We start from the raw sequence: 12,147 nt of genomic DNA, 5'->3' as shown, positions 1-12,147 counted from the left end.
TTCCTTTCACCCACCCTTGAGGTGGATCCATCTTTTTATCACACAGGGCAATAACTGTGATACTCTGGATAAAAGAATGAGAAAAGAGTGCCAGAGGCTGGCTGGAGTGTAAAATATAAGGACACTGACTGGGTGTCCATGACACGTCAGGTCATTTTAACCCCCAACCCACGGGATCAGGGATGGATTTTTCTCAGGAAGGGATGAACTGTCACAGCCAGTAACTCTGCACGGGAGACAAACACAGAAGACACAAAGGCTGTGCCCCAGAACACAGAGTACAAGAAACTCCACAGGGGTGAAACACACCCAGCAAGGAGCTGGAAAAAGGTGCCTAAACACCTAAATCAGGGGATCCTCACCACTACTATCTCTATCAAGAACTATAAATCTGAAATAGAACCTTTAAACTACAAGAAATTATTGTACAGAAATTAAAGTTTGGAATTAAATTTACTCCCAAAGTAAATTATAATGAATTAATTTTATTTAAGTTCTAAATATGGGATTTAATGCTGTTCAGTTTATCTATTCATTATTTTATTTCTCCTGCACCCAGAGTTCAAATCCCAAATAATGAATAAAGTGTTTGGAAAAGTGTAATTATGCACCTAATTGTAGAGCATGATTGCACTGGCTGGACTCTGGATATCACATGTCCACCCACATCTGAAAATTACAGCTGAGCTCCACGTAATGTGAGAGAAACAAGTACTAGGATTAGAATAAATGTGGTTTTAGAAGATACAGTGTCCATTTTGGACTAAATGAAATGCAAAGGCACCTCAGTACCTGAATGACTTTTTATGTGACAACATAGCCAAGGCAAATCCACACCTGGAGACCAAAGGTAACTCCAGGTGAAACTGGGTTCAGTGCAGGAACAACCCCACGCTCCTGAGTCATTCTCTGAACAAGAGGCTCCTAATGTTACCCCCAGATATTTATTTCTTCTCGGCTATCAAAGGGGTGAGCTTCATCTGAGAAACTGTTTTTACACCAAATCACACAAGAAGGCAGTGAGATAAGCCCTGCTCCACCTACCCCAGGTTTTTTATCCTCAGCTTTTGTGCGCTTCACCTTGCCAACCTCAACTGAGGTAATCCCAACCCACCACCTCACAGAGTCCTGTGAGCATTACTGAGTTTATTGGGAGTTTATGTTTGTAAAGCACTTTGAGATTCTTGGATGAAAGGTGCTATTGAAATGCAAAATATTATGGTTATTAGACATTATTATACCATGCGCTGTCTTTTATTACAAAAATTCAACTGCGGGTGACTCACAGATTGGCTGACAGCATTTCAAACTGCATTGCTGCTTACCCATTAATTTCTTTTATTTTGATGTGAGATCAAATAGGTATCCCAGAGCTATTATTCACCACTGGCATAAAAACACCTGACAGATGTGACTACTTGGAAAATGTCATGAGAGAAGTTAAGCCTCACTGAACAAGGACTTTCTTTCTCAGGTGCAACTCGGGCTAATAAAATCACCGTAATTTCATTATTAGGTGTTTTTTCCCCACAAAAATGGGGTTTACCAGCTTAACACACATCGTAACATTTCACCCCGCAACACGCCCTTAACTTCTGATTAAGCAAAAGATTAAACTTCTAAAATGCTTAGCCTTAAACCTGAATGAGCAGAGTCCTTTAACACCAGCGGAGTCAGGTAGTTACTAATCAAAACACTCATTAGTACCCACAACACATTTCATCATTATTTGGCCCAAACCCAGCCATAGCTTACAAGAGAAATATTTTTTTTTCCTATCATATGCCTCATATCAAAGCCTTAATTCTGGAGAAATGAAAACCTTGCAGGGTAAGGTTTGCCCAAACCCCAGGCAGGGAAATTTCTGGCACATATACGGGAGCATTGCCTCAAAATGGAAATCCCAGAGGATTATAGATTAGGGACTCAATCTTCTGCAAACTAAGGCACTGAATATACCCACTGTATCTAATGCTTGGTTAACATGAAAGGAATCTGCATTTCCTCTGGAAATTCAGCTCACCTTTATTTCTAAGTGTGGCATCTGGACACTTACAACAGAAACCTTAATTTCTGTGCACCTCCAGCCAATGAGCCAAAAAATGCAACAAGCTGTCAGCTGGCCTGTGCTGCCGTCATCTTCCCTGCCATGACATCAAAAAAGAGATTTTCCCCAACTATTTCAATTAAGTGTTAGTCAAATCAAGTAGTTCCAGGCTGGGATTGCTTCTAGCCACTTAAAATACACTTCTGAAATTTAACATAGGGGAGTCTGGACTCAGAACCCCTGAGGGAGGCTCAAAAGTTTTATTTGCACTCCTGTCCTACAACAGTGACTTCTTACAAGAGAATGAGTGGGGACTAAACTTCAAAAGTTCTTCAAAACTTCTTTTCCTTGTTCCGAACTTGTCTCCTCTCAGTTCCGAACAGAAAGTTCCTTCTTGGACACATCCCACCTCCTCAGCTTTTGTTACCTCTCACATGAAATCCCTCAAGTAAAAAGAGCACAGAAACTCAGAGGTAAAAGAATCTAGCAGGAAAATTTCATGTCTCTGTTAAGAGACCACTAAAAAAGAAATAAATCTACCCAGTCCCAAGAAGCCTAAAGAAACCTTTAAAATCACCTGATTTCCCTCTTCCATTTCTTTAGATCCATCTCCAAAGAGAGGCTCATTCTCACAAATTATGTTCCATGGGATGCAGAAAACACGTGAAAAACCTGTGCTACAACTTGAAAGTTCTCTTGTTTGAACCCCTTTTGCCTTTAAGGATAGATAAGATGGAAGCCAGAGTTTCAAGAAAAAAAGTAATTGGCAGAAAAGTAATTTATTTTCCAAACTAACATTTGATAAGATGAATTCATTCCATTTTCAGAACATGAACTTATTTGGAAAAAGGGGCAATAGTCTTTTAAAACCTGCTGGGGGTTTTTGGTCCGGGTTGCCCTTTGCTTTCTTTTTTAATTCAACTCTGGCTCCTATAGATTATTTTTTATAACCTGGATAATTCTTAGCTAGCAGCCACATACCAAAGCTACCCGATTCCAGGATATATGCAGGACTTACACATGGATGTTATGATCAAAGTAGTAAAAAAATGAACTGAAGGGGTTTCAGCGAGATATTTTTAACAGAACCAACTTATTTTTTGACACTGCTGAACTGAAGCTATTAGTTTTGTTTATTCCTAAGCAAGAACATGCTTAGGAATAAATAAAAATACTCAATGTACAGATAAAGGCTGTATCAACCTCTTTCCTTTTCCCTTAGTATTCCGTATAAAACCAGTGTATGGAAACAACTAAATCTGATATATGCAAGTAAAATAACACTAAATTAATATTAAAATAATACCTCAACCCCTGCCCAGCAACACACAGAAGAACTGCTGCTATCTGCTCACTGGAGTTTTTAGAAGAGGGTGATAATCTGAATTCTCCTGCTCCAGCGCTCTCCTACCTCAGCACCCACCTCCAGAAGGTTCTAGCAGCTGATGGAGACATCCACGGAGTAAAAGAAAATACAAATTAGGAGCCAATTACTCCCTCTTCCAGCTCTGACTCACCAGCTAAAGGTGCCTGGCTGCTCCTGCACACTAAAAATCGGGTGTCTCACCAGCAAACACAAGCACTTAACCGAGGTTTTCTCCTCCCAGCTGCAGCTTGGGTCTGGGTTTCATCCCTTCAGACACATTTCTGCATTCACTTAAATAAGTATATGAAATTGTTTCAGTGTCAAGTTTCTCCAGTAAAAGGCAGGTTTTGGAGTGTGCCCCTAATACAGTTGACTCATCTAATCAAACCCAGGGCACAGTTTTTTTCTTCTGGGTAATAATTTGTTTATGGGCATCAGGACTATGAGAATTTGGCCTTCAGGCTTCACTGGTATTTCATTTCGGTGCAGAAGTTAGATTTAACATAAATTCTCACTGTTCACTCTGACTCTGTATTTTCCAAAGGGCATAGGAAGTTATTTTATTAAGAGAAAATACAAATTTATAACATGATATTTAAACAAAAAGCCCCACCAACTCCACTTTTCGAACTTTCATGTCACATCACTGACAGGATAATTTATTTATTGTACATCTTACCCACAGAAATATCTACATGGTTTTCAGTACAAAATGTTAAATAATTTAGCTTTCCGTCTTTAAAAACAACATAAATATTAGAAAACGTTATGTTGCTCCTCACTAAGCCAACTCATCACTTGTAGAGTAAATAAGGGATAAAATCTACAGCAAAGTGTTCAGTTATTTAGAAACACAATGAACCCTGCCAGCAGCACATCTACCTTGAATAATTAACTGCTTCTGCTCCCCTTGACGTGTCCTTTAAAATACTGCAAGAAGCTCAGATCCCCTTGTATAGCTTAACAGTAATGATTTTAATTTCAAATTATACCTTTACCACAGTCAATAAGGGAGGTACATCCATAAATTATTTTGAACTGGGAGTCTCACACAACTCCAGTTTGGGTTCAGAAAAATCGACCTTTAACTCCTGCCAGTGCAGGTTAATGCACTTTGTGCTCAAACAACAATTATCTGTCAGATTTTTGATTTGAGCCATATATACTTGTGGATCCATTAACATATATACACAAGTCCAGAGGTGCCTTCATTTTCTTAAACTTCGTTTTTTATAGAGGTGTCCTGACTATTTGAACAGCATCAGACAATCTACAGCAACACTTTCTGAAGGCTTCACAACAAATACTACAGCAATTAAACTTAAATTCAGACATTCAGTGACTTTTAAATTATGTGCTGTGATTCTCTTGGCAAACATGCACATAAATTTTCACCACAAGAAAAATAGCACTTTTTATGTTTTTCATATTTCTGAGACTGGACTACACAGTCGAAAACAAGGCAGCAAAAACCTGGCAACAATAAAACCGTATTGAACTCCTTGCACTGTTAAATCACGTTTCAATATTCCCAAAAGGGTCAATTACACACATTTTTTCCCTTCAAAAAGGGAAGGCTCCATAATGTTTTTCATCCCAAAGTGCTTTACAAATCACCTTAAGACAATCTGTGTTAAAACACAACCAGATCAAAGGTATCTTATAAAAAATTACACTGCCTTCTTTCCCTTGGCCAGACCCTCAGTGTCTGTAAAATGTCACATGGCAACCGAAGCCAACAGACCTAAGAGAATTTCCACCTGTTGCAAACGAAGCCCTTTCACATAACTTCACTGCCTTTACTGACATTGCATAAAATGTAAGTCCAGGATGGCTTTTAATAGCCAGCAAGTCAACACAGAGTCATTTTCTTAGTTATATTATAAACTCACCCACTGGCATTCAGAAAATGATGCCCCTAATTTAAAATATATATATATATATACATCAAGTTAGCAGTATAAAGTATACACTGTGATTACTGGGCAAAATGTTCCCAGGAGCAGATTTATGCCCATAAAGAAATCCTCCTTAACTATTTCCATGCAAGTTTACCCTCCTTGCTCTTAAGATTCTGCTGCTTTTTTTTTTTTTCCCCTAAACCAATTTCCCCAGAACACCAATGGTAAGTACATTTCAGCACACAAACAATCACTTCATTTATCAGAAGAAGCCAAAGTACTTTCACACGATTTTTTAAGTAGCTCCTGTGACTCCAAAATGTTTCTCCAAGAAGCCAGGTGGGGAGCCCCAGTTTCCAAATTAGCCTTGCATTTGTGAGTCAAAATTTTCAGAAATTCAACTACAATTAAAGTCCATTTTCTTTTATCATAGTAGCTTTTAGAAGAGCATATCAAAAGCTCGCTCATTAGGAAGGACACATTTATCAACAGAATATTAAAAGCTTAAAAAAGGATGTCTTTATTTTTATTTAACAAATGACTGAAAATTACTTTACAGTATTTCACATTCCTTTTAGGCTGTTTTTAAAAGCACTGCTGGTAATGCCAATGCGCTTTAATGTTTTAAAAGTACTTTAACCATTTTTATAGACACCTTTTCTTAAGATTAGTATTTTATAGATATATAATAAGCCTTAAAAAAAATACCTGAGAGGTCTTGCCTGGGGATTGCCTGCTTCTACATACGGATGTAAATAATCCTTTATGTAGAGATCAGCAGCACTATTAGAATGGGTGCAAATGAGAATCCTGCTGGAATAAATGGATGCAAATAAAAAAGCAATGAAGAAACAGAAAACAATTCAAAGCAGTAGAATACAAAAAAAAGGAAACAGTGGCCATCTTCCTGCATATTCCTCTTCATGGAACTACTCACTGACCTACTGCACTTCCCATGATTCAGCCCTCAGCTCAAACCCTTCAGTTACCAGTTATCAAACAGTTTTTCAATAATCATTTTGCAATTATTAATCCAGACTTGATTTTAAAGACCAGCTTTTGCTATCTACCGTGCCGCAAAACTTCCCACGCCGAGCAAACCGTGGCCATTCTACTTCACCGCCATTCTAATTAATTTTGTTCTAATTGGCCAACACAGGCCCAGATGATAAAATTGCTTTATCGTCCCAAACGAGGACGGATGGCTCGGGTTTATCCATTTGGAAGGCGGGTGGAAATCCTGTAATTCTACCTGCGACCCGAATTTCAGCCAAGCCTGCCCTGCTCTCTGCTGGCGGGGTCCTGCTGGGCCCCCTCTCACCTGGTGTCCTGCTGCTGGAGGATGTGCTTGACTGCCTGAGCCAGAGTGAAGGTTTTCCCTGTCCCATAGGGACCGATGATGAGAACAGGAGGCAGTTGTATGGAGAGCGGGGTGGTGATGGCCAGAACAGCCTCCTTCTGCTTCGCGTTCAGCCGCGGGTCCAACTGCTCATCCCATTGCCTGCGAAAAGGAGGCACGGGTTACCAGCGGAGGCTCTCACAAACCGCCGCCAGGCACAAAAGAAACGAGGGGTGATCTCAAAAGAAACGGAAGGGTCTTTACCGGGCTGCGGGATGGATTGTGAGGCTAAGGCACACGAAATGAATCAACGAATCTAGCTAAACAATCGCATGCTTTAACCGTAAACGTTTGCTATTTGCAATGTGTCAGTGGTGAGAGGGGTGTTCAACCCTATTCTCAATTGACATCATCCCACCTAACAGTTAACCTGCAGAGCACACATTTTAGAAGGAGGACATACCGCACCACTCCCTGATAATAAAAGCAGGTAAACATACAATGATTTTTGTGTTATTATCGCGCAAATAAATAGCTCCATTAGTTGTGGTTTTTCCCCTGCGCCATTTACAGTGTCAACTTTCTAAGTAAATAGCTACACAATCCCGGGGCTTGGCAGAAGTTATCTAGAATCAAATTTAAAAACTACTGCACACCAATTAACTACAAACTTCTCTTAACTTTTTTTTTTTAGAATCATCAGGGCACGTACCTCTAATGGAAAAGCAGTCTAAAAAAAAAAGAGGTTTTGTTGCAAGCAGCCAGCGATGCCAGCATTGGGAGGAAGATGCTTTCAGAAAATTCCAATGAGAATAAGAAGTTAAAGATTTCTAGACAGAGTTTTTAATATTCCCACTGACAGATTTAAAAGGAGACATGCATAGTAAAAAACACCTGTCACTGCTGCACATATGGCCGTACTTTAGTAATGTGATCTGCTTTGGTACAAGCACCACACTTCTTACAGCCTGGGAAAGTTTCTGCTCAGAAGCAGTTAGCAAGAGGGAGCAAGATCAAGAGGGAACTGACTGAATTTTAACTTTTAAGATGCCTATGAACAACAAGCTGGCAAGAAACTAAGAAATACAGGAAAGGAACAGGGACATAAAACAGAAATAGGAAAAAAACAGGAGAGACGGTTTGGAGTTAGTTTGATTCTTAAGGAAAGCCAAATCAAGCCAGCAGATGGAACTGCCTTATACTGAACTATAATCGTTATGTATTTTATTTACAAATACTAAAAATACAAAACATTACACCAACATATCAGCTGCAACTGGTACGTACATAGGAGATAAAAGTTCCACCCTACTTGACTTGCTTCCTTTTTACTGAAATCACGGCTTACCTCCAAACGATTCTGAAGCACTTTTTCCTTGGAAGATTCACTCACAACCTAATTAAGTCAGTGAACAGATTGGCACTGACCTCCATCAGCTTTGTAGTGTAACTCTGAACAGAACCTCTTCCCTTCTTCCTCTCAGTACTGTCAAAGCTCTGATGCACACAGTGATCATCCCACCCTCGTACTGGATCTCTTCTTACTTCCAGAGACAAACTACAATTTTTCCAGGGTTTTTTGTCTTACAGTATCTCAGTGTCTCAGCTTTCTGACGGATCATTTTCCTTTTAATGCCTGGGCTATCTCCTGGTTTGTCCTGCATCACAATCACGCTCCTAATTCTCGCCTTCAAGACCCCACACAACTCCTCCCAGGCTGTACAGAGTCTCAGTTCCACACTCCTCTCGTTTCCCTGATCTGTATCTTTTATCAAGAGCAAGAATACTGACCATATTCCCTGAGCCACACAGCCTCACATCTCTCCTCCCTAAGCTTCCTCTTCCAGACAAACTATTTTCACTGCGTCGCTGCATCAGCCTTAAGTTCCTCTAGAAGTATTTAGATAACGGTTTATAATTTCATAAAGGAAACTCTTGAGATATGTATAGAACCAATCTCTGGGCTGCTTGCAAGTGCAGGGCTGGTTCTTTAAGAGAATGCCACACCTTCCACCAGCACACCCTCAGATATGTCCAAAGCTGGGCTCCCTGCAGCTCAACAAGTACTAATGGATCAGCCCTTGCAAACAGGACTCTGCACAGCGCTCCTGGGACTGGCACTGACATTCCTGCAAGCAGAATGTTCTCAGAGGCCAGCAGCACAGAAATGAACAGCAGCAGGTTTGTTTTCTGCAGCCACAGTAGAACTGTGATGCCTCCAAACCCCAGCCCAGCCCCAGGAAAAGCCCAATCAGAGGGCTGTGGCCCTGGGAGGATCATTCCTCTTGTTTTATTTAGCACAGTTTCACTCCCCCCTTTGAACCCCCCAGCACTAATGAGGAGCACAGCTTGTTTCCTGTTCCAGGACACATTTCAGCCATCTGCTCTGAGAAATTCAGCGCTGCATTCCCACCCAGTGTCTGAGTTTCAAGTGCTCACGTACCTGTTGGGACTCCAGGGGATGGTGGGAGTCATGCTGACATCTGGAAACAAAATGCTGTTGTCCTTAATCCTGTCCAAGGCATAATGCATTTCACAGAGGGGTAAACGGTTCAACTGGAACTGAAGTTCAACCTGCACAGCAAACCAAAGGATAAACACAGAGGTGAACAGACAGGATTCATTTAGAAAATGCTCATTAGACTTTGCAGTACATATTTTTATCTTCCTGCACGCCGCTGGCTCTCAGAAGAAAACAGCAAAGAGCATTCAATCCAAAGATCTGTGATAAAATTAACTTGGTTTTTTGTTGTTGTTGTTTTGAATCAAAGATAAATACGCCATTTTCTCTAATTTAATTTTGTTGTTTGACTTTTAAGATTAGATTCCACAGCACTTTCAGGAAAAAATTAAAGGCAAAGCATTATTGGGATTTTTTTTTTTTTTTAATGCAAAAAACACTCCTGGAAAATATTATTGTCCTAAAACATTGTTTTTAGAAATGTAAGCTTTCATCTCTTATTGTAAGAACAACCTTAGAAAAAAAGTCAGACCAGAAATTTTACCAGACAAACAGATGACACAAATCAGCAAAGATAAACCCCAAACATTATTTCTAGTCAAACACTCTGCAATAGCATAACTTGTCATTTCTGTTCAATTATTAGGACTCCCCAAAAGTTAATTTCTAACAATTAGCCGCTTACCAATACATTCTTGCTTTTGTTCTCTCAATTACAGGTGTTTCAAAGCTAGTAAATAAAAGACATTGCCAACATAAATTCTGGTACAGAGCCAGAAACATCATGCAGAGCACTTAACATCCCTGATTCAATTGAGAACGGAACAATGGATAGTGAAAGTAGTTGACACATACACACACACTGAAGGGGTAAGGAGAAAAGTACATTCTAAATTTGAGCAAGGGATAAAAGCAGCTCCTGGGCAAATTATTTATAAAAACAGTTCGCTCAGATGATCATTTACACATATTTAAATTAAATTAATTTAAATTAATCTCTCCAGAAACAAATGAATCTGATCAGAGTATCATGCCGAAGAACTCCACGTTCACAACAGAAGCCTTCAGACAAAATTTCACACAGATCTGCACTAATAAAAACCAGCATAAAACCACCAAAAGCTGCTGAAGAACTTCGAGAGACTAACACACATTTTTAGGTTTATTTCCAAAGCACTGCTGTCACTATATATTTATGTAATTATCGTGCTACAAATCTACTATCTAATAAACATTTTTGATTAAATAGGAGTAAGTCTCTTTCTGAGATTTACAATGAGTGTGAACATGCTACCAACAGCAGCCACATTACTGCAACCTGTCGGGAAAAGCACCCCTCATTTCCCTGGAAATATCAATTATTTAACAATTTCTATGGCCATTGGTACTGAGAAATTTCCCAACCACCTGACAGAGGCTGGTTCTGTCCCACCATTAGGAATGAGAAGAACAGAACCAGAGCAAGGATGAGCTGAATCTGGTCCATCAGCATCATCCCAGCTGGAGGTGCAGCCTCTCATGTGACCCCAGAGAAACCCAGGGAGGTGACAGTCATTCCAAATGTAACCCCATGCCCTCAGATCGAATCATTTTCTCCTCTAGCACTCACTGATTTGATGTTAGCCCGTTCTTACTTAATCACACTTTAATCTCATGGTAATTAGTGCTACCAACCAGAAAGCTCAACAAACACGAAGCAATACTAGAATGTATTTTTACAATTACCATTTTTGACAACTTATATAAAAAACTTAAGAAGTCCTTGACAGTTCAAAAGGAAGGAAAGAAGGAATGAAAAAACAAAGTGAACGCTTCTCTTTCAAAGCCATATAAACTTCTCTCAGGAACCTTCTCCTATGGAGGAGAATTCCTCATACAGAGGAATAATTTATCCTTCTAGATTAACTACTTGTTTTACCTGACACTCCTTTATCTGCTCACAAAGCCCCTTCCCACCACAGGGATCTCTCTGGAGTAACATTTACTGCTTGCAGATCATCTCCTTCAAAAGGCTTTGTAAATCAGCCTTTCCTTTTTCCTACTCTTATTTCAGTATTACAGTATTCATAGCGTTATGCAGCATGTAAAATCAACACTAGCTTTGCTGTAAACAAACAACGTTTGCTTGTATCCCTGCAGAGTGTAGCCATTAACTTTCCATCTCTGGCAGATATAGAGACATTAAATATTCATCCTGACTATCACATTTTACAGCAGGACCTAAGTCTGAAGACAAGGGCAGCAACAAATCTGCCAGCGTTAAGCACGGCGCTCACGGAGGTGTTCGGAACCGCCAAGAAAACTTTTTTTACACAGGACACACGAAATTCCAAGAATTCTTTTCCCACCCTGTGTAATTTGTGCCACTCAGCCCCGCTCTGCACAGCAGGGTTGGCACTTCTCAGCAGTGACAGCACAGCTCCTCCTGCCTCATGGGGCACCTCGAGCTCGTCCCTACCCACCCCTGCTCAGCGCTGGTTTGTGCCCCAAACACATCCTGCAGATGTCTGGGGCAGACTGCCACTCAAGTGGCAACAGTCCCAAACTCCTGGTTTGATCCATCCAGGGAAAATATCTCTGCCCAGACAGACCCAAGGCTGACAAAAGACCACCCAACCAAACGAGGGTGATTTAAATGCAGAAAAAACAGGATGCTCATCTGGGTGACACTTTAAAACCCCTTCTGGGAGCCCAGACAAGGTGCCTGGCATTAAATACCTCCTATTATCTACCTACATTCATCACTTTCTTAACAGCTTGTGATTTGTTCTGCTTTTAATGCTGCATGGATGGAATCAAATAGCTCTACTTGCTGTTGCAGAGTACTGAGTGAGGCCATCTGGGAAGGAGAGGCGTGTAACCTGCTTTAACATACATTCCACAATCAGAAAACAGTGGGAAAGGAAGTAAATCCAATGCCAGGTCCACAGAGCAGGACACAGAACAGAGGAACCACTCCAAAAGCAAGCATGGCAGCAGCCACGGTGCTTTAAAGTTCACCCCACCTTTATGAGTGGTTTACCTGATAAAAGC

The 12,147-nt window shown here is 40.4% G+C and overlaps 1 protein-coding gene across 2 annotated transcripts in view; it reads right to left on the bottom strand.

Moving 5' to 3' along the window:
• HELZ (helicase with zinc finger) overlaps window positions 1-12,147 on the bottom strand; it is an 84,652-nt gene that overhangs the window by 32,815 nt on the left and 39,690 nt on the right. The window contains exons 13-15 of one of the 2 annotated variants that reach the window (XM_040081386.2): window positions 9,097-9,227; window positions 6,636-6,815; window positions 6,023-6,127 (exon numbers count right to left, since the gene is read on the bottom strand). In XM_040081386.2, coding sequence (XP_039937320.1) covers window positions 6,023-6,127; window positions 6,636-6,815; window positions 9,097-9,227 — 416 coding nt within the window. The remainder of the gene's footprint in view (window positions 1-6,022; window positions 6,128-6,635; window positions 6,816-9,096; window positions 9,228-12,147) is intronic. The other variant, XM_040081387.2, reaches the window with a different exon arrangement.

The sequence above is a fragment of the Hirundo rustica genome, chromosome 18 (genome assembly GCF_015227805.2).
Source record: "Hirundo rustica isolate bHirRus1 chromosome 18, bHirRus1.pri.v3, whole genome shotgun sequence".
Classification (NCBI taxonomy): Eukaryota; Metazoa; Chordata; class Aves; order Passeriformes; family Hirundinidae; genus Hirundo; species Hirundo rustica.
Note: the sequence above shows the minus strand (reverse complement) of the source record. Positions and strands in the feature narration are given on the sequence as shown.